The sequence below is a fragment of the Typopeltis vanoorti genome, chromosome 7 (genome assembly GCF_054136105.1).
Source record: "Typopeltis vanoorti isolate ZY-2024b chromosome 7, IOZ_Tvanoo_1.0, whole genome shotgun sequence".
NCBI lineage: Eukaryota > Metazoa > Arthropoda > Arachnida > Uropygi > Thelyphonidae > Typopeltis > Typopeltis vanoorti.
The window spans coordinates 30,726,018-30,748,732 of record NC_143555.1 but is presented as its reverse complement, the minus strand read 5'-3'; the positions used below and the strand labels follow the sequence as shown (position 1 = coordinate 30,748,732).

Genomic DNA, 22,715 nt, shown 5'->3' with positions numbered 1-22,715 from the left:
CAATTTATCAAACGCGCCTTTGCAAAATCTAAATATACCACTGTATATGCAACACCATTATCCAACTCATTTGTCACTTTATTGTAAAAAGTAAGCAGGTTGCTAAAGCCTGATCATCCTTTCGTAAATCCATGCTGGCTGCCAAAGAGTATTTTTCTGTTGTCAACCCAATTCTAAATCTTATTTCTAACTAACTTCACTAATACCTTGACCACAACTCCAGACACACAGACTGGTCTATAATTCAAAGCCTTACTCTTATCACCTCCCTTATGAATTGGAACAATTTTACCCTCTTTCCACTCTTTTGGAACTCGACCCAGTGAGAGACTCATGTTGAAAAGATATACAAAAGCTGTTGTTAACTCTCTGGCACATTCCCTAACGACACGTGGTGAAATAGCATCAAGTCCCACAGCCTTATTTACATCAAGTCTATTCAATTCCTCATATACCTCCTGTTCACTTATTAACAGTTCCTCCTCCTCCTCCCACTGCTTAGCGGTTATCATTCATCCGTTTTCACCAATCAATCCCATCCTACCATAATCATTCTTTCTTCTCCTGGTGACATATCGAAAAAACTCCTTAGGATTTTTTCGGCCGCTTTTGCTAACTGCTGCTCATACTGCATTTTTGCTATCCTTATCAAGCTAGTCACTTTCCTCGCCTGCTCTTTGTACTTCTCATGCAACTGGTTGTTATAAATACTCATTGTGTTTCTTCCATAATACCTTCTTCCAGATTGCATACCTTATCTCTTGATTCATCCATTTTACACTCACTCTATTTACCCTCTTGACCCTTGGAATACACTCTGATATTGCCTACACCAAATAGTTCTTGAGTATGGCCCAAGCAGCATTGATATCTTTTCCATCCAGTTCCTCTTTCCAATTTATTATCGCAAGCTGTTTCCGGAGCTTTTCGTAATTACCAGTCTTATAATTCCACATATATCCCTTTCTAACAGACGTCCTCGAATGACTGGTATCTTGCACGTAATCATCTCGTGGTCACTCTCACCAACTGGTGGAAGATTTGACACCTGATTTATAATAACATCATCTGATGAGATGATCAAATCCAATACTCTTGATCCTCGTGTACCCTCCGTTACGTGCTGCCTAAGGTAATTATCTTTCAAAAACACCATAATTTCATTTTCTTTACTCCCTGATGCAGTCTCTTGCTTTCAGTCTATCTTACCATAATTAAAGTCGCCCATAATGATCACTCGTTTCTTGCTAGCTAGGCCAATTTGCCCATACATTTCCTTCTCATTACCCTCCATATTACCAGGTCTATAGCAACACCCAACTAAATATTTCATCATGTTTACTTCTACCTCACACCATACCGCCTCAAAACCGTGACCACTATTTGCACCTTGCAATTCCACCTTAGATAGGCACAACTCATCTGCTACCATTAACAGATGAGTTGTGCCCATCTAAGGTGGAATTGCCCACCTTTCTTCCCTGTTTATCTTCACGAAAAATATCATATCCGTTCATCTCAATTCCTGTCAGGATGTCATCGTCATCTAACACGTCTTACTTATACCAACAATCTTGGGGCGAACAGACTCGAGCAAAGCAACAATTTCGTTCCCCTTATTTCGAATACTTCTGGCATTAGTGAATAAACATAAGAAATCATTACTGCTTCTAGAAGTCCTACGAACGTCACTCCTACGATGCGACTCTTCAGTACCTTCTCCAGTCACTTCCTCTATATTACCATCAATTCTACAACTTTCCTCACACCTAAACTCTTCCCACCCATCCCAGGCCATCTCAATCTGTGTTTTTCCGCTTACACATTCACCTCTGAATTCAACACCCGCATGTTTCAAAGTTCCTCCCCGTCCACCCTGACTCCCCCGTTTCCCTGTTCGTGTTGTACCTCCACTATCATTTACTTCATTCATAATATTCACATCCCCATTTGCAAGTGAACAAATACCTCTCCCTACCTTTTTGTTCTTTCATATCACTTCGCACCACCTCAGATATATTCATTACTTCTCCTGTCAGTAACAATCTCTCCAGCAAACTCACACCAAAACCATTTAAATGCAGCCCATCTTCTTTATAAATTCCATCCATCCCTCAAATTCCTCCCACATTCACAAAATGCACTCCATTCTCCTCACATAACTGCGCTAACATATCATTCATAATCTTTGCTCGCCTCCTCAATTCATCACTATCATACCTTGGTAACACACTGACTACCTTTCCTACCACACTCTTATCTTTTAGTCCCCTTAATAATCTCCTTATATCCAATCTGGCATTTTCCTTGTTCCCATCCAAATCATTTGTTCCTACTACAACCACCAACTCTTGTGCTCTCTTATTCCTCATGTCCAACGCTTCAATCACTCTCTCCATTCTACCCCAAGGAAAACAAACCTTATTCATCTTCTCATTCACCTCTAATAATGGAATCTCCATAGAGAACCACTCTCGAATCATTCGATATATCTTTCACATGCCCATCTTTCCTTCTGTTCTTATTCACTCTTCCATGTATGTCTCTAATTCTTTTCATCTCATTTCGCATGCAGTTCATCTCTTGCCTCATCATCAACTCTGCTTGATGTCCGCATCCAATATATATTCCTGTCTGTCATTTTCATGTAGTTTCATATTATGTCTTTGGATATTTTTGGTCGCGCAGCATCTACAGCAGTCCTCACACTGATGTTCTGATGAGGATATCCATGGATAATTAACTGACCCATTTTCCTTCTCTTGAGCAATATTCTGATCCTGTAATGGAAGCTGCTGATCATGTATTTTAGGAATATTTGGCATAACAGCAGTCGGCGTGGATGTATCCCAAGACATCATGGATCTGCTGTCTTGATATGAAGAACTGGCACAAGGTGAAACTGCAGCTCCAGGTAATAAGAGTGAGACACCAAGTTCGATATCTTTTATCATACTTTGTGCAACTTGAAGAGAAGTAGATAATTCAGGTGATACAGAACAAGGAACTAATATTTGGCTATCTGTACTTAATCCTGATTCTAAGTTATTTGAGTGAGTTTCAACTAACAGTATTAAGAATAGGTATCGTATTCATTACTGGGATTGCCAATGAATCTTGGAGCAAACTGTCAAAAGATGTTGTCACCGCCTGTGATTCCTCAATTTCTATTATTGTATCTTCACTTTGTTGTGATCCTTTTATCAACACTGAACTCTGTATAGATGGAAATGCGTTCTGAGTTGGACTAGGATATATATTTGAATTAGAAACAGAAATCTCATTTAATGGATAATCAGTTCCTGACAGTTCTAACCTTCCTTCACTTGTGAAGGACTTTATTGACCTGTTGGTATCTTCTGTTGTGTCTAATTCATTTACTTTTGATGACACATTGGCCCTCATACCTTTACTGTTAGAACCACGAAGATATCTACTTTGAGGTCTTCCTCTTTTCTTCTTAATTACCGGTGGCAATTCTGTGCTGCGTTTTTTCTGTTGCACCTCAGCAAGTAACAAGGCCTGGTTACTTGAGTCAGGTCCACTCTTCTCCTGAATATCAATACTGGAAGTATCCCTCTGTGCAACTTCTGTACAGATCTCAACATTCAAACTTTTAGCAGCACTAAGCAGCGTGGCAAGTTGGTCCTGCGAAATGATTACTTCACCTTTGTACATAAAATCTATTATCGGTTTTGAATCCGTGTATTGTATATCTTTGAGAATAACAACTGGATGTTTACAAGAGTTTTCAAGAAATATGCCATGAAAGAAAGAAATCCAGGCAGACAACACCATTTTGTGTGCTTTAAGTCTCTTACCCTCACATACTAAAGTCACATCTACAAAAGTTTCAGTAAACAGTAATTCATTAAAAGTAGTTAGTACATTGACATGGCGATTATTCCTTCTTAAACAGATCTGCTCAGCCTCCATCTTCATAATCTAGTAACAATTTTTGTTTTTTTAATTTAACCAATAACAAGTTGGAAAAATGAAACTAGCACCTAAATTGTTATCTTTACCAGCAATACAATGGTTCATACACGTGTAAATTAGGCCTAACTCGTCGCGTTCACGAAACTCCAATCAGTGAAAAATAACACTGCATTACTGACTTTACTCACCACATTAATGACTTCATTTATTCTAGGAATGTCTGATCACACATATATCATCAATATAATTGAATTTCTGCACAAACTAATAATGTAAACACGAGAACTGAAAATTATCCGACATTAACTAACACGCCACCTAGGTATTATACAGTTTGAATTATACAGATTCAAAATGCAATTTTAATTTCTCCTTTCTTTCCCCTTCCCCCGTTTGTGGGAGATGAGCAGTCGATGAGAAATCCTTGCAAGTATTGTGGGATACCCAAAGACAATGGCTTTGATCTCCAAAGCGATTGTCTTCTCGCGGAATTTTCTACCTTAAATTCGCTGTATTTTATAAAAAGAATAAAAAAATGGAACTTCTGTTACACAGAAAAACAATCCTTTGTCTCTGTTTAAAGACTTGTGTGATCTGAAAAGGACAACTCATAATATTAGTTATTACAGAAAACCCACATGATATGTATGCGCGATAATTGTTGAACCAACCTTTGCAATTGAAATCTCAGGAGCAACAGTGTATTCTGAGAATGTGCTGACGGCAAACATCTGGGAAAGGGACTTTCCTTTACAAGTGATTCGCGTAGACCCATCCAGCTGGGTTCCCAGTAAACAGGTACTGAAAAGGTAAATTATTATAAAGTTAGGTCAAGTGCTTAACTTCTTACCACCATTGCAAAAAAAATAGTAAATGCGTGATTGAATAGCAACATTGTATTATTACGTGAGATAATTTAATTTTCAAAGCGTAAGTTAGCAATTTTCGGGAAGGAACATTTTAAATGTGTTATGTCGATAGAGGGTAGATCAATTTCATCTGGACGAGACTTATCCTGCTTACTGAAAACTTGAAACAGTTCCATCGTTAGATTTCTGGATAACCTAGTCCTTAACCCACCCACAGTGCTAACACTAACGTATACTTTGTTTTCAATCTTTCGTGGATGTGATTTAAGTAAAATTAAATACTCACTATCTCATGCTCCATTTCGAGCGCTCTTCTAAATAAGCTCACGCATTTGATAATGCCTCTATTCAGAAAGACTGTTCGCTAATCCTCACTAACATTCTTGAATCAATTAGACATAGCGGGAGGCTACTGTACTTCACCATATATCAAGTCAGACTAGAAAAAACTCTTGGATGTAACTGTCTCATCCCCCCTCCCCTTAAGCATACCGACGTCTTCTTTCTCTCTCTCATGAATCCAGACAATTTTTGTTGCATCCCAACTATTGTCGTATTCAAGATGCTTATTCCCATCGTGTGCATGATGGTGATAAAATGGCTCTAAATACAATTCTCTTTAGTTCGGTAGTGAGATGTATAGAATTCCTGTCTTTTCAAATCATCACTAGAACACAGTTGTACCACTGAACTGATGCCACATTTTCACACTTCGAAATCTCGACTGCTTGCTTCTTTCTCTACTTGGATCTGAAACAGGATTGCACCAGCAAATTTTCCGAAAATGAACTCATTATATAATCATGTTTCCTACAGGAATTCACTGCATTATCATCATTCTCCGTAACTTTCTCAACTCGATCGGCAAAGCACTGAATATTTCCGTTAAAGCTGCTAATGATATTCCTCTGTTTATAAATCAAAATTTGTTAAAAATAGGAAACTAAAAATGAGAATCCGAAATCGCGTAACGGATACAAGGGATGAATGAAGCTTTTTCTTTAATATACAAAATATGACTGTTCCTTAAGAAATAACTGGGGTTTAACTAAGCAGCCACTGTTATGAAAAATATATTTCATGGAAATGAATATCAATTATTTCATTTATAAACTGAAAGTGGCATTCAAAATGGGTTATCACTTCTCATTTGACTTACTCCATTTTCTCACAAAGGTTTGTCTTGGGACTCTTGCAAAATTTACAATTCCTGCACTGAGGAAGAACCAATGGAATCACGTGATCTCCTGAAAAAAAATATCAGCAGTGTAAAAACAAATTTGCATTTCTACAAAGAAATCAAACTTTCGATTTTTTCTAGAAATGCAAATTTTAACTCAAATAAACGTTTGGTATGGCAACAGCTTTAAAAAAAATTAAAAAAACTGGCAATTTTATACATAATGAGAATACTAAAACTGGACTTACCATGCTCATATTCTGAGCGTTAAACGTTAAGCTGGTAATATTAAAGGGAAGCTAACCTAACGAAACATGATTAAAGAGAAACTAAAATAATCATAAAAAATGCCTGAACGATATTTTACAAATTATGTTTGACCTTGATCCTATATAAATTCCAAAGATACGTAAACAAATATGGTGGCAATAACATGCTAATGATTAAAGAAAAAAAAATTACTAATTCATCGGCAGATTTGGTGTCGATTAGAATTACGGCCAAAGCAACCAAGGATGCTGTATTAAGTAAGACCAGTGCGTCATGTCTTCATCACCTACGTTCTCTAAAAGGAAAAAGCATAAATGCATTTAAAAGTGCTGCAGTCTTCAGTGAAAAAGTAATCAGCTTAAAAATCCTAATAAAGATTCGAGTCACTCAGGATTAGAATCCTCTCTTTAAAAAGGAATGCTAGATGTCGCCTTCCGCTGCATGGTGGAGATACTTCGATGAAGGAACGTCACAAGAACAGGGGGAAACTTTGCGAAAGAAATTAAAATACGAAGTATTACAACAGTGAAAGAAGTAACGGGATAAAGGTCCGTGAAATCTTACATAAAGCGCTCAGAGAAAAGAGAGACCGAAGATCTTGTTCAGTAATACACCTAGGCAGACCATAATTCAGCTGCATTGTGTTTATCGGATGCTCGTGTCCCTCAAGAAATATTTAGTTGGCAAGCCACGGAAAAGACAGCGGGTAGATGAAATTGCGAGGCAGCGTTGAAGACTTGTATACTGTGATATAACAATTTTGCATTAGTCATCGATTACCTAAAGCAACTATTTTTAATACAATCAAAGAATTACATTTGAAAAAGTTTTCACTAATGTTATTACTGTCGTGCTCAATTATATATATATGCAAATTATATAAACATCTAAGAACGATTCGTAAAACAAATCAAGTACCATTTAAAACGGCTAAGTTCATATGCGAAAGAAGTTGACAGTTGCAGCACTGAAACGTTTGCAAATTTGCATCAATGTTTGGATTGTTTTGATACCTCACTTAGTTAGCCGACTTTTAGCATGAGGACGAAATTACAAAGCAAGCAGCACATCAAACCTTAAATGCCTCACTGATGCATTTAAGTGAGGCATTTAAGGTTTGATGTGCTGCTTAAATGCCTCACCGATGCTTATTTAAACGTTCGCGAGTGATTTTAAATATAGAAATAGTAGGAGATATGGAACGTCAGTGAACATCAAGTTCTGAACATTCCTGTTCCACAGACATTATTTAGCTGATTAACAAAATTTCTTGTCTCTGCATCCAGGTCATGTGTAAGAAGCGCATATTTTTGATAACCCATCTAAGTGTGATCAGAAATTGTTCCATTTTTGGTACTTTGTGACTGGTTATGAACTAACTGCTAGTGAGTTCTCTTTCTTCAGAAAAGAAGGATAATGCTTTTGTTCTGATGCACTCAATACAAAGTTCCAGCTTATGGCCACTGCCTTTCCTCTCTTCGCTTGGATTGCTTCGATATATTGAAGAAAGATTTATTCAATGACATTTCAAATTCATTCCACATATCTTAGACCAAACATTTTTAACAAGCGACAAGTTATACAGCAATGCATAGTAACTATTAAACGAACAATTTAGTAATTCGTTTTTGCAAGATAACCTGTATACGATCAATAACAATTCAATAAAAATATCAATGAGTTGTTAAAGACCTACACTGGTGTTTTCCATTGTAAGACAGCTAGTTGAATGTGTGGATTTATAACGACAATTATCTTACCTGGCTTTACTGATGTTACCCCACGGCCAATGCTTTCGACTATTCCTGCTCCTTCATGACCAAGCACACATGGAAATTTAAACAGGGGATTTTTCCCCTCCTGATAGAACAAGTCAGAATGACAAAATCCAGTTGACACCACCTGAAACAAAAGTTAATTTTCGTTAATATTGATTTCGAACTATTACCATATTTACTGTTATGTTACTAGTGTTTTGCATCTGTAATAATAAATCACATTGCAACTTCGTATTATTACTTCCATCTCTCTCTCTTTAAGCAAATCCAATGACATCAGGTTTCCGGGCGCATTGATAATGATTTCGCTTAAAAGTAAAGCTGTCAGGAAATATAATTTTAGTCAATTATCCTGTAGTCGTCTTGTTCGCAGGAGTAAAAAATCCAAGCAATCTCCATATAAGACTGACTACCTTGTCTTTAGATGATATCTGCTTTTAAAAAAAGTTCATCGCATCATACACTACTTCGAATTCTTTGTTGGGTCGTTTTTCCAATTGCTTTCGTAATCGGAAGGAACGACTCGCTGTTTGGTTGGAATGACATGCTGATTCGTTTTGTGTTCAGCAGTGAAGTTGTCCAGTTCTGAGAGTGATAAGTATTTTTTAATTAACGAAAAATATATCGAGTGATTTCAGTTCGGTTCTTTATTACTTAAATAACATGCAGCATTGCTTTTATACAGAAGAATTTCACATTTTCCAGTACTTTTGTTTACAGCATTCACATGATGGCTTTTGTGAGTTCTGAAGGGAGTATTTTAATTCAACAATGCACAATTAATTATCAGAAATGTAAAGCAGCTTATTTTATGAAGTTTTTATTCCAAGCTAATGTGCAATTATGAATAACGCCCCAAAGTAGGCTTTAAATCTTGCTGTTCATATAAGAAATATTTATTTCATAAATACTTTGTTATTTCAATGTATATTGTTTGTGAAAAGTTGTCCAATTTTCTAATAACTGATCTAAATAAGAAGTAGAAAGTATCATCTGAAATTCATAATCTTAATAATGCTCTTAAAGTGTCGTAGATCTTAGAAATAAATCTACTGTACCTTCTGAATTAAACAATGATTTTGCTTCCAGCATGAGGAGGAAAATACAGATTTGTAAGGATGATAAATTAATGGATAATCATATGCACAAGTACAAATTCAATACCAACACGAAATAAGAACCAAACCCACTTATTCCATCAGATTTCAACAACGATAAAGTTGAAGGTTCCGACTGACTTCATATTCCATCCATAATTTTGCTAACGACGGTATACTCCTTAGTAATTTTTTTCTTCACGATGCCTTGCTATTTTTCACCGAGACGAGAGAACACCATACTCCAATGTTATTAAAACACCTCGATTTTCAAAAAGATCACATTTTCTTGGTCAAACATACACCACTAGCCTTTCTTGGCACAAACGCACCACATTCAGCATCTAAAATGTTTGGTATTAATTTCTGTTCAAGACGTTTCTTACTTATACGACATCCAACTAATTAAGTCCCAAATACGGTCAACTATAGGATACTGTTCTCAGGCGAACCAAAAAACCTTCCTAAAAATTTCGATGCGATGCTGAAGAAAATAAATCAGGTTTATAATGATCCGCCCTTTTCTTCTAGTGCTCTCAGGTTCACTCTGACTTCATAAGAGTTCTGTTTCAGCCTCGTTCTGTACGAAGTTTCTTGGGGATGTTCCACTGAACTAGTTTCGATTATTCTTTTGCAGTCCCAGTTCACATTTAGCAAACTGACTTCATCTGTTTTCATTATATCCACTCCTGTGGTCGAATATCCTCCTTCATATTACATCACAAGATCATAACGTTACCCCGGAGATAAAAGAAAAACATGATGCTTTTCATAGCACTAATATACCGTAGCTTTTGACTTACAAATGTCGAGGCAATATACCGTTTTCCTCGTAACCTAAGTAGCCCTATTCACCAAAATCTATGCGCCTATTTGTAAAATAAAACTAAATCGATGTTAGCAGTTAAAGATCAGTAAAATTTCAACTTACTTATTAATTTCAAAATTCTAGTTCACAAACAAGGTTTGTGAAGTAGAATTTTTATTGTACAATATTATGAAGACAGTATTATTTGCGTGTGTGTGAGAGAGAGAGTCGTCATAGCAAAGATTTCGCCGAGCCCACTTTAAGAATTCGCTGTCCTAATCAGTCATTTATTCAACTATAGCAATCGGACTGACTTGTCAGCTGTGTTGTTGCAGTTGTTGAACAGTAGCTTTGCCTTTAAAAAGCACTGGATAGAAACTCTCACAGCGAGGCATTGTGATTAATTGCAAAAAGTAACAAAATATCACAAAAAAAGTTTTATTAAACAAACCAATTCGCGTATCAACTTCGTTTACTTTCAATAAGGTAACTTCCACATAGTATTTGAACGGATAGATGTATTATCGTAATTAATGCATTTTTTCTCACTTCATTACTGTTCGCGAATTAAATAAATAAAACTATACTTTACTAATTAAACACGTCATTTTACGTAGTCAACAGGAAACAGGAAGTTACTGCAAAAAGAGTTTGTAAAAAACTCCCGAGAGATTAGCAATTTTGACATTTAGCCTTGACATGACAACGTAGTAGCGGAACAGGTAAGTAGTACTGGGGAAGGGGGGGGGGAGGAGCAAAGAGAAGGATAAAAATGATGCACAAACATGAGAAGAATTGCGCAAGATGAACCTATTTGAGCTATGAGGTAACGCTTCTAACATTCTCTGGTCTATGACTATCTGAATCTTAAGTTACTTGTTAAGAACAAGTCGGCGGTGCCCCTTTTATGAGTCTTAAAATGCCGTAACAGTTTGATTCTATTTATAATAAGATCATAATCATCTCGTGGAGGTGAAGAAATTGCAAAAAAAATGGTTCTTATAGAAATTGTTTGAGCCATAATGTTTGAGGAAAAACATTAAAAAATGTGTAAGGGAAGTTGTTTAAGTCATTCCCTTTTTAATTTCTTATTTTGCAAATCGAATACTTCGGTTTCTATCTGCTGGCATGTACAAATGAAAAGTGAACTGTGTGGGCGATAGACATTCTAGGAAGTTGATATTTAATTTAAAAAGCTTTTCCCCATGCAATTGTATACACCCTACGATGTCAGTTAGGTTTATGTTAAAAGCTTTCCAGGTAACGTCCTATTCGCCGTTACAATAATCAAGTTTCTCCAAATGCAATGCCATAGAAACTCCAATTTTGTTTGCGTGCTCTTCTATATGAAAAAAAAAATATTCCATGTCACTGAAATGTAATAAGCATGTAATCTGAAGGAACATATTTACAAACTTATCAGTATCGAACTAATATGTGAATGATTTTGTAATAATGATTCAAAATTATGCTTTTGAATCATTAATGCTTCCAAATTATGTTTTATTCACTGGGGAAAAGTATTCTGGTTATTCAAAAATATGGGCGAGTTTTTATGACTGTTATCAGTATGAATAAAACCAGTTGTCCCTGGAGAAGATCTGATCAGGGTACAAGATCATCCCTTTCGCTCCATATTTTTGTATCGTGGCTCTAAATTCCATCTATAGTGAGTGGTTTATGAGGAACATGATAGTGTAGAGATTAGAGGAATTTCTCAAAACGGTTCCATAAAGATAGACTATACGAGAAGAACTCAAACTCAGGAATCAAGGACAGATTTTTTACTTCACACTAGAAGCAAAGTAATCACCACGATTACCTAAGAACCATCTGTAGATCTAAAAATTCATATCCGGTATGAGGAATTGTTTAGAGCTTAGATTTGGGTTGCAGATTTTCCCACGTTGCAATTCAAGTTATAACTGAAGAGGTTTTATGTTACTCAAATCAGTTGTAAGGCCAGGATGTACTTCGGACCTTCTGATATGCAGAATAACCAGGTGAATCCATTTATATAGAATAAAAATAAACCAAAACGTGAAAATAAACCTCTACATATATGTTTTGCAGCACACATATTGCCAAAGTCGATTCTTAATTTACTCCCGCTCAAGAAAAACGTATACTACATTAACTGCATGAGTGGGCTATGGATTTTTATTAATTTCATATTTGGCTCTTGTTATTTTTTATATAATCCAGAAATCCTAGAAACGAAATAGAATTTTTTGCAAGCACCAATAAAAATCTTCAAGAATTGGGGTCCAACCGTATGGATTCTAGAGAACCAAAAGAGGAAAGAGAGAAAAAACAAACAAACTTCGTAGTGAAGGCGAAAACTAGCCCTCCAGACTTTGGTATAAATTTCATCTACGATATGATAAACATTTTATAACCCCTTTTGGATTGAAACTGAGTTAGCCAGTTTTACAAAAAGGTGAAGGGTACTCGGAAAGCCAATTGGCTAGAGAACAGGCATAATTGGCAAATGCAGAAGATTATGCAGACGAGATTAACAGATGACATGTACGATAGAACAACATTAAAAAAATATTAGAGAATAAATAGTATGAATTATATACGAGTTTGTAAGCACAATTAACTAGATTTTATGAAAACATATTCAAAACAAAAGTAACAGATTAAAAAAAAAACAGATAGAAGAGACAGATCTGCTTAGGACAGCTGAGAGTTATGTTCGACTTAATCCTTAGAAGAGTAGGAGGGATCAGTCAAATTAGGGACTAAGCAAATAATACGGAAGTAAATTGTTGATAAGTTAGTAATAAAATACGTTTTTCCAGTAAATCTACTCTAGCAGAGATGAGGGGGAAAAACTATCAAATAATTAAAACAGAATTTCATTTTTGGTATTATCCCCCTCAAATTAATCTTAAACTTCGAATATGATTTCTCATAAATTAAATTATCAGTGATGCGTTTCTTCCGTGTTCAAAACATGAAGTGCGCTTACGACTGGTATAATTCTAGAGGTATTTGTGGTTCAGTTCAAGGACGCTCCTCCTATTTATTAAATGCATACCATCCGGAAATTAGCATCCTGCGCCCACCTTCTTTTGTATATTACTCAGAATATTGGTTAAGTATGATGGAGTAGCCTACCGGAATAAATTACACTTCAAAGGAAACCATTTAGCTACACTTTCTATTCAAGAACTACTAACAACCTGCTAATTACAGCTACTGAATGCATCGAAATAAAGGATGACCTTCCCAAAATTACTATATTAAATGACACAATGGCCATTAATATAGAGATCATTGTTTTTTGTAGGGAAAAACAAATACAATTAAAATATTTTGCGAACTTAAATTATGAAACTCCAATATGTTCTGCTCTTAAATACAAGAATTATGAAGTCTGATGAGCTCAGTAATGTGTAGTGCGAAGGACAAAAAAGCTTCCAGCCTACCTAAGTTAAGCTATTCTTCCTATCCTATGTAAAAAAAAATTAAACGGATATGCCTCAAGCTTTTAATAAATAATTCTATAAAACTGGCTTTCGCATTTTGATATCCGCCATGCTTGTGCAGTCAGAAAAGCAGCTAGAAGTTATTCTTGAAAGGTGATGAAGCGACAATGCAACAGGAATATTTTTCACAATGGTAACATTACGTTGCAATTTATTTGAGATTTTAGAGAAGCTCACATGTTTAGTATTTTGGGTAAGCTGCAACAGCCACCGGTTGTCTAAAATACTCCAAACACCCGGATCATTGTTACACTCATTTTACCATTTTTGAAAATTTTTATGTTCCGATTCTTTTTTTTTTATTCCATTTCATGATTCAAGTTGGTCGGAATATGTCACGTTTATTAACTTCGTCAATAAGTGGTAGTGGATAGGCAATATTCAGCCCGCTATCCGAGTTGCAGTACTTCAAACTGTAATGTTTCTTGTAAGCAATCAATCTCGCTACACTTCAAATCGACATTTCAATATTTCATACAATGTATGCAAAGTTTTAGCACTATTTCGTAAAGCACACTGCATTCTATTGAGGAGGAAGAACATTCGGAGGAATTGAAGGTAGTGAGATCAATAGTTCACGGGAGTCGGAAATATTGGACAATAATAGTAAAAAAACAACTGCAGTTAGAGTGAATAATTGTAATAAAATGGATGACTAAAAACTTTAAATGGAAGAACATCATGGGAAAAGTAAGTATGATGAGAAAAAGAGAATTGCATGGAGGAATATAAACTCAAGTTGAGAGAAAACGATTCAGTAAAAATGGGAAAATAGAATAAGGTGGAAGCACTGAATAAAATTCTTTCTTGGCCAATAAAAGGATTAATTATTGCCAGAAAATGCGATCGATGAAGATTGAACACAAGCATGCTTAATTATTCCTTCGGTATATTTCATTTTGGTGAAATATACTACTAAAGAAATTTACATGTAATCCTAGAAAGAAGTTGAAAATGAAGAGGTGATTATAAAGGAGTGGTTATAAAGCGTAGCCGTACAAACTGAGGGAAACCATGAACCAGTTATTATTACTCAGTTATAGTTGGAATACAGACATGGAAGATTAGATTCAACATGGATATGCCAGGATTACCAAAACAAGATTTTATGCGGGTGCATATATTAAGAGTATGCACCCGCATAAAATCTCACCAATTTTATGCGGGTGATGCCATAACATAACGAAATATAACGTTTCCAATTTGGGTATCAGGCATTAAACCTGATATCTAAACTGGAGATGTTATTCTCAGCTCTTTACATTATGCAGATATTACTTAAATCCAGTACAAGTCTGTGGGTTTCCTTAACTAAAGCCCAAATGTCACAAAATTGTCACGAAAATCACCATTACATAAACACAAAAAGTAAAAAGATATGCACAACCAACATAATAGTAAAAAAACTTTAGCTATACATTTAGTGAAGTTAGCAATTAATAGAATAAGCGACGCTTTTATGGTTGGTAGTCAGCTGAAAAAAATTTACTGAAAGGCAGAAAACTTAGTCAAAGTGTTCTGACTAATTTCAACTTATATCTGAGAGCCAGGTTAGAAATAAAACAATTGGCTACAAGCCATAGGGATGTGAACAACAGCATCAGTAACAGAATGATATTTAAAATGTTATGAAGTAATTTGATTGTTAGCAATCAAAAGTGAATCAATGGAAGCTAATCTGAGTCTGTCATTCTGGCATCACATAACAGATGTGATGCCAGAATGACAGAAAAAAAGAGAGCTAGGCTAAATATGAGTAGATTGATGCAACTAGAAGTGCCTTTCTAGACAAGTCTGACAATCGGCCATACGAAGTTTTACATATGACGGGGTAATATCAAGGAAGAAGGCTATAAGTTGAGTTTCAGAGCTTGACAAAGGGTACCCATTAATTCCACCTTTTTGTTAGCGTCAATGTAAACTGGACATAAAGAAGAGATATTAAATTGTTTGTTGAGGGATAATGCGAAGCTACAGACAGATTATGAATGATTCTGATGTAGTGGCATTGCAGAACGATTAGTCCAGGCAAACCTCTGAAATAATCGGTTTGGTGGACTTTGTTTCGAAGGAAGCTTGGAGAGGATGCAAATCCAGTTAGGAGGTATAATATCGGAACTGCAGGATGTCAACTAAGGAGCAGATCTAAAGTGCTAATCGGTATAGTTTGGTGCCGATGCAGATGAATAAGTGGTGTGTTCTGTATTGAATAGAATAGACTTCCTACGATGAATTTTGATGCTATTGAGGCAGGTCCTCTGGGGATGACTTTCTCTTCATTTTCAGTCATCAAGAGATTGGTAATTTTGACGCTCATGCAAATGTTAGATCGGTATCTTGTCATTTATCTGTTAGATCGAGAGAATGAGAAAATAAATAGTATAAGCTTAAATCGATATTTACTATTTGACATTTAGTACCGAAATGTTTAAGAGAGTATTACTTTTATTAAAAATCGTGCTATTTCTCTCCTAAGAAAGGAAAGTACACCAAAGGGGAAAGTTCGCGAACGCGCGCAAGAACATTTAATTTCTGAGATTTAAAACTTTTGAAGATTTATTGACGATGCGACTTTAGCTCTTAGTATTTCGCAAGTTATACAAATTGGAAACCACACGCGGCGCTATTCTATCGAAATTTCATAATGCGAACTGTTCGCCATTTTGAACTACAACGAAATAGCATTTGCTGTAGGCTTGTTCATTTTGCTTTCTTTGTGCGTGAATACTTATGAACTGATGCAAAGCAGATAAACGTTTTATTGCTAGATATTTTTATTATAAAGTATATCAGGGGAAAAAATCCGATACGTACCTTAATTCTTACTTCTCCATCCTTAGGCGGAGCTACCTGCACCTCTTCGATTGAGTAAGGCTTCATCGGTTCCCATGACACTGCTGCACGACAGGTAATTGTCTGAAACATTAAAATACGTTTATACAAAATACACGTAGACATAAAATTGTGTATTTCAGAAAAAAAATACCACTTTAGACACTATCATGCCTAAAAAGTGGCGATTAACATTACCACTTTAGGCTTGCTTTTGCTGATAACGCACACAAAACGAATTTATCTTCACTGGTTCCGAATACTAGAGAAAAACTTAAGGCTGAACTGTTTATACTAGTGAATTACAAGATTCCTCTCTTGATATTGAGGACATGCAAGCTCTTAATTCTCATATCATACACTGTTGCTTTAAGTAATCACGAGACAAATTTTCACATACGAGTATAAAAGAACTGAGCAAAATTTAATGACGTGTTACCCACGTAACATTGTAGTCGGTACTCGTGTAGTGAATTGAAAATTAATGCACTTTACTGCTTAATTGTGATTTAAAATTAATATCCTTATTTTTCACTTATGAATCTAAAACATTTTTTTTTGTCATATGTAAAACATTAAACTCGATATAACCAAAGTTCTGGGCTTACTCCTGTTATACTTCTTAAATTCGTAGGTTTATTTTGATTTAAAGTCATTTGTTTTATGAATCGAGCGAATCGAGCGAATCACGCTGTCCTATAACAGAAGGACGAGAAAACCAAGTCTGAGTTTGTTCTCTCTTTCTCTAATACACCACGCAACATAACGATAATAAAGTATAAACGAATTAATGTTGACGATCATTTGATTCTCATTTATTAATAATAGCAAAACAGGATACTTTTTAGAGTGTAGTCCCGCATTTGTGGCGATCTAATCCACAGTAGGATGGACAGGTAGCATACAGTGGCGGGACCAGGATCGTGTTAGCGATAAGCTCTATTCTTGAGAATAACGACCTCATTTAAACTACCTAGTGGAAGCAACCTCTGTAATCCATCGCCATTAGCTAACATCTATGCCAGTGAAATTTGAACACACGGCCTTCCCTAGAAAATTGTGTTTTTTTTCAAATTTACTTGATACAAATCAGCCTATTCTCAGTTACTTGAATATTAGTTTGAAAGTTTTCATGTCCATAGGAGTCTATGAATTGAAGGACTTGCTACTGCAGTTTTACAATTAAGATTCTGTGGAAGAAATTAAAACTCATGAGTGTTGGTTCCTGCAAGTTTCGACTTATACTAGCATAATATATGGCGTATCCTTTGATTACTTACAAGGGTTGTTCGATAAGTCCGTGAAAATATGAAGAAAATAATTTTTTTTGGGACAAATATTTTATTTTTCAACATAGTCTCCTTTGATGTCAATACACTTAGTCCAGCGATGCTCGAGTTTTTTGATCCGTCCATATAGCATGATTTGTCCAACTCTTCAAACTCGGTAGTTAATTCGGTGAACGTTAAACGATGAGTTAGATTTTCATCAAACTCATCGTTTGATGAAAATCTCTTTCCTGTCAGCCATTTTTCATGTTTGAAAACAGATAGTAGTCCGAGGGAGCTAAATCTGGAGAGTGGAGGGGGGGGGGGGATGCGAAAGGACCTCGTAACGTAAATCGAACAATTTTTCGCTGTTCACACATTGACGCTTTTGATCCACTTTGAGCAAACGCGGCACCCATCTTGAGAATAGTTTTCTCATATGTAAATGTTCATGTAAAATATTATGTGCGCGGTCATTTGAGATGCCCACAGCCTTATCAAGTTCATAATTTCATGCACCTTCACTCTTCTATCATCCATCACCATATCATAATTTTTTCAATAATTTCTGGAGTAGTGACCTCAACAGGATGTCCAGCATCACTTGTGCTCATATGGTCACTTCGAAAGTTACTAAACCACTTATAAACCATTCTAATCGAAGGATTCAAACTCACCATAATGTTTATCAAGCTTAGCTTTGGTTTCATGAGCCGTTTTGCCTCTCAAAAAGTAATGTTTAATCACTACACGAAATTCTTTCTCATCCATTTTTCACAAATCACGGTATTTGATCGATTCAAATGAATGTCAAACAGAGTAATAGATCTATCTGACTGAAACTTAGCATGTGATCCTCCAACATTTGCTAGCAACTAAAAATAACCTCGATACGTACTGGTTGTGCCATCTCTTAGACTTTGCACGGACTTATCGAACAGCCCTTATAAAGGGTCATTGCTGCTTAGCAAACTAATTTCCAAATGACAAAGTAGGCAATAATGGGTTCAGATTAGCTTGAATAGATATTAATGACAAAATGTCTTCGTTTATGATTAATTTCGTGTCGTTCTTTAAAACTACTCTGATAATCAATTCCTTAAAATAAATCCTTAAGGAAGATTTATTCTAATATTTGAATATGATTTCTGCGTCCCATCTGGAATGTTCAAACAATCTTGAAAGGCACATTATGGGATCTTGTGAATAAGATGTTAGTAGGTATAAGTAATTGGGAAGGGTTTAGTTAATTCTCAGTCACTCACATTCCGATTGATTTCAGTTTTTTTTTCTAATTTTAAGTTTATTATCTTTCAAATCTTTCTTGGGTGAAATGCTGTCTATAATTTTATATGTTTGAATAAATCTCGTTAACAAACACTGTGGAAAGCGAACTTGGGATGTTAGCGAATTGCACGTGTAGCTAGACTTGAAAAGTAAACGCCGTTTACAATTACAGAGAGAAATATTTCTAGGCAAAAATAAACAGATAGGGGAACTGCTTATTTTAAATAATAAATAATTTTATTATTTAAAATTATTTACACTTTAAAAAGTGTAATCTATGCTTAAAGGCCTTGACATCAAATGTCTAAAATTGATGGATGTGAAATTACAATTTTTTATCATCGCTGGACTCAAACTTCCTTGACTTGTTACCTTTCTTTTTTAAACTAATTTTCATTTGCTGTCAAACTTCCCTAAACCAACCGCTTGCAACTTTTATTTTTCGTCTTCTTCCTTGAACATACACTCACACACCCCTTTTTTTCAAGCAAACTCACGCTATGTTGACAATTTCTTTTGCAGTCACTCATAATTTCTACATGTACTTAAGATATTGAGGAGGGGATAAAATATGCTGAAAAAACAGTTTTAGATTCAACATGAAACTCACCTTGCCAACGTGAGCCATAATGCAGGGAAAACTTCGGGATCTGTAGGGCTATACTGCTAGAAAAGAAAATGCTCCTAACATAAATCCAAAGAAATTACTCTCATATTTTTATTGATATTTTAAATATAAAGATTAAAAGTGTTTATATTTTAAATTTAATTATTTTTTATTGATTATTGAAAGAAAGAAAAGTCTATTTGTCGAGACTTCTCTCAAATGATAAATGGAATTTAACATTCGCATATAAGAAATGGCGACTTAAGATTTTTTATGACATGTCCAGAGGCAAAATAATTCTCGTATTGTAGGGAAGTACAAAATGAAATCCCTGCGCTTATTTTCATTCATTTTAATGAAATATTATAATATGAATGCAATAGTCATTTAAACGCCTGCTTCACTAAATGCATCTTCCCAATGCAATTAGTTCTTATGCAGAAAAACCAATCCGACTCATCATAACCAAGCGAATTAAGTTAAAGTATTATCAAAAATACCCTAAGGAAATTACAGGACAACAGAACTGTCATCATTTATTATGATATAATCCATTATTGTAATTAGTTTCGGAATGGTCTGAATATCCTCATCTTCCCCCCCCCCCTCTTAAACTGATATTAATTAATGGGGTATAAACCATTGTGTTCGGTGCTCTCAAAATTCTGTGTATTTCTCTGTTGGCAATATTACGAAGGCGGATGTAAAGAGCTGGGCGAATAAGAATAAGTAATTTTGATTTTGTTTTTTTTAATAGCAAATTCAAGTAATTTTGAAAATGTGAAAAAAAATCACTCAGTACTTTTCGTGTATTGAAATTCTGTTTAATTGGTTAACAGAACGAACCTTTTCCTTTCTCAGTCTCGTTTTCTTCTGCAGATCAAGAAAAATTTGTTGAGCGACAGTCGAAGAAATGTGTGTGTTAAAGGCTCCAGAAACGACTTTACTGCATCCCACACGCACGACACAACAAAACAGAAGCTACGTATTAAATATTTGAAATTCATGCCGACTTTTGGTACACAGAATAGATTTACGATTGTCATCTGATAACCAAAATCATTAAAATTAAAAGAGTAGCTGATGATTATAAGTTCAGTGAGTCGTTCAGAATTTATAAGCGTGATCAAATGTAAACTACTGGATTTTCTCGGCTGAAAAAAGTCATGGCTGCCAGCAAAGGTTGGTCGATTGGTAGAGTCTCTGCTACTAATGGCTCGCAAAATGTTAAGCAAGTTTGAGCATGGTTAGTTGTTGGAAGGGTCAATCGTTCGATGCTGTTGGCACACTCTCCCTCGATGAGTCTTTAGACTCCCTGGAGGTGTCACATAATAATAATAATTAACAATGGCTTTAACAACTCCCCCCCCCCTTATAAGTCGCCCGTTATGCCGACAATTTATATTTGAAGGTTACAGAAGTGATAGAACACTACAAGGGAAGTAAACTCATATTCAGAACTGCCATGTAAGAATAAAAGGGAAGGTCGAATTCGCCTACAAAGTTGTTTGTGACGCATTGCAATTCGAGTTATTGCGAAAAAAATTAACATTAAAGAGCGTATTTCGGTTTTATTGTTTTCATTTGCTGGCTGCATTAATTCATTCATGTTCGTAAGCTATTCCAAGCTACTATACGAGAAACTACGAACTGCGTACGAATGGTTCACACTATTTCTACATTTCTTTGGAAAAACAGATCGTGAACGTCTGTTACAGAATTGACATTTATCACGTATTTCGAGTTGCGTTTATTAGTAGCTGTAAATTGAAGTCCGTTAGCAGGCTTACTGGATATAAAGAAATAATCGGCAAGTGAACCACTGGAGTTCATGTGACGTACTGCCTTTAAGGAGAAGTCCATTCTACGAGTACTTTTGTAACAGTCAGATCCCTGATAATTTTAAAATATCTATATTTTTTTAAAAAAAGTGAGTGTCGCGTGACGAGCCCGGTTCTCAAAGTTGCTTTAGGAAGATATTTCCATGTTGATAAGCGTCAGACAAAGCCTTTAATGACTCATCTCAGTTTTTTTTTAATTTTTTTTTTTTTTTTTATCTGGGATGAGCCATTAAGCGATGTAGTTCACAGGAGATTATAAAGTACATAGTTCTGGGATGACAAGATTCCTTGTGGAATCGAAATTAGGATTACAATGCATAAGAATTGTCTTACTTGCAGACTCAACACTTTTAAGTAGTAGTAATAAGGAGTCTATGCACAAAACGACGTGCTCTTTCCCTCTCAGAAGCCTACATCTGGTATGCCACTGCGAGGGTAAAGGAATTACGGAAGTTAACTCACAAACGGTTGTTTTCGAAGTTGAGATTTGTTTGATTATTTTGGGCGATTTCATAAGGAATTCTATCCAATCAAACCTACTCCACCTTGTGAAATTTATGAACTTCAATTCGCAATAATTCTATGGATGTAAATGATTTACGTTTTCTAACACAAATATAAACGAAATAGCAAACGATTCTTTACCTGTCATTCAGTTTCCAACACTCTCGCTTCCGGGATTTTTGTGACATACAACTCAAGGCTATAATGATTTTCTTTTTCGAGCAAACGATGGTTCTCTCTGACAACAGCGCCACCGTGATGAAGGCAAAAACACAGTCATGCACGTTTCCAATGTTGTATGAAACAGGTTTGCAAGGTCATTAACGATTTAGCTGTCAGAGAGCCGTCAACTACGGCCCACGGAATTTGAAAGGAAACATTTACATGGCATAAGCAGCAACTTGACTTTGTATATGCCTGTTGCTTTCAGAAATAAATATATACTATTCTCCGAATCAGATAAGTAAAAATCTGCACGAAAGAGCGATGTAGAACATTAATACACTGAAAACGTTTCGCGAAATGTTTTGAATCAAAATTTATGAGACACTGTTGGTTCCTGTGAGTAATTACTTTTTGTTTTCCTAACTAAGGTATCCGCTTGAAGTATGAAAAAAAAATTAAAAAACTTACAATGCACACATTAAATATGGCGAAACAAAGAACATACTTATATCATAGTCACGTTCTAAATGTAGACTAATTACGAAAAAATTGTCTTCAGTCCATTTCGTTTAGTTGTCTACTACAACCACTTAAGTATTTAGCATCCAAAAGTGTATTTGGGTTTTTTGTTTTTTTTTTCATTTGCATATAGTATTTATATAAGAATTCGGAATATACATACACAGAAAAGTTAGAATTTTAGCATTTATTAAATATTAAAAATTGTAAATTAAAATAAGTATGCATCGAGTTAAAAATTAAACATTTGAAGC

General features: G+C 35.4%; 1 protein-coding gene across 1 annotated transcript in view; it reads right to left on the bottom strand.

Moving 5' to 3' along the window:
* Positions 1 to 22,715, bottom strand: part of LOC150104552 (alcohol dehydrogenase class-3-like) — a 60,261-nt gene that overhangs the window by 20,974 nt on the left and 16,572 nt on the right. Inside the window, exons 3-6 of the mRNA XM_090395579.1 lie at positions 16,253 to 16,354; positions 8,019 to 8,160; positions 5,968 to 6,055; positions 4,611 to 4,740 (exon numbers count right to left, since the gene is read on the bottom strand). Of these exons, the coding sequence (XP_090251705.1) occupies positions 4,611 to 4,740; positions 5,968 to 6,055; positions 8,019 to 8,160; positions 16,253 to 16,354 (462 nt within the window). The remainder of the gene's footprint in view (positions 1 to 4,610; positions 4,741 to 5,967; positions 6,056 to 8,018; positions 8,161 to 16,252; positions 16,355 to 22,715) is intronic.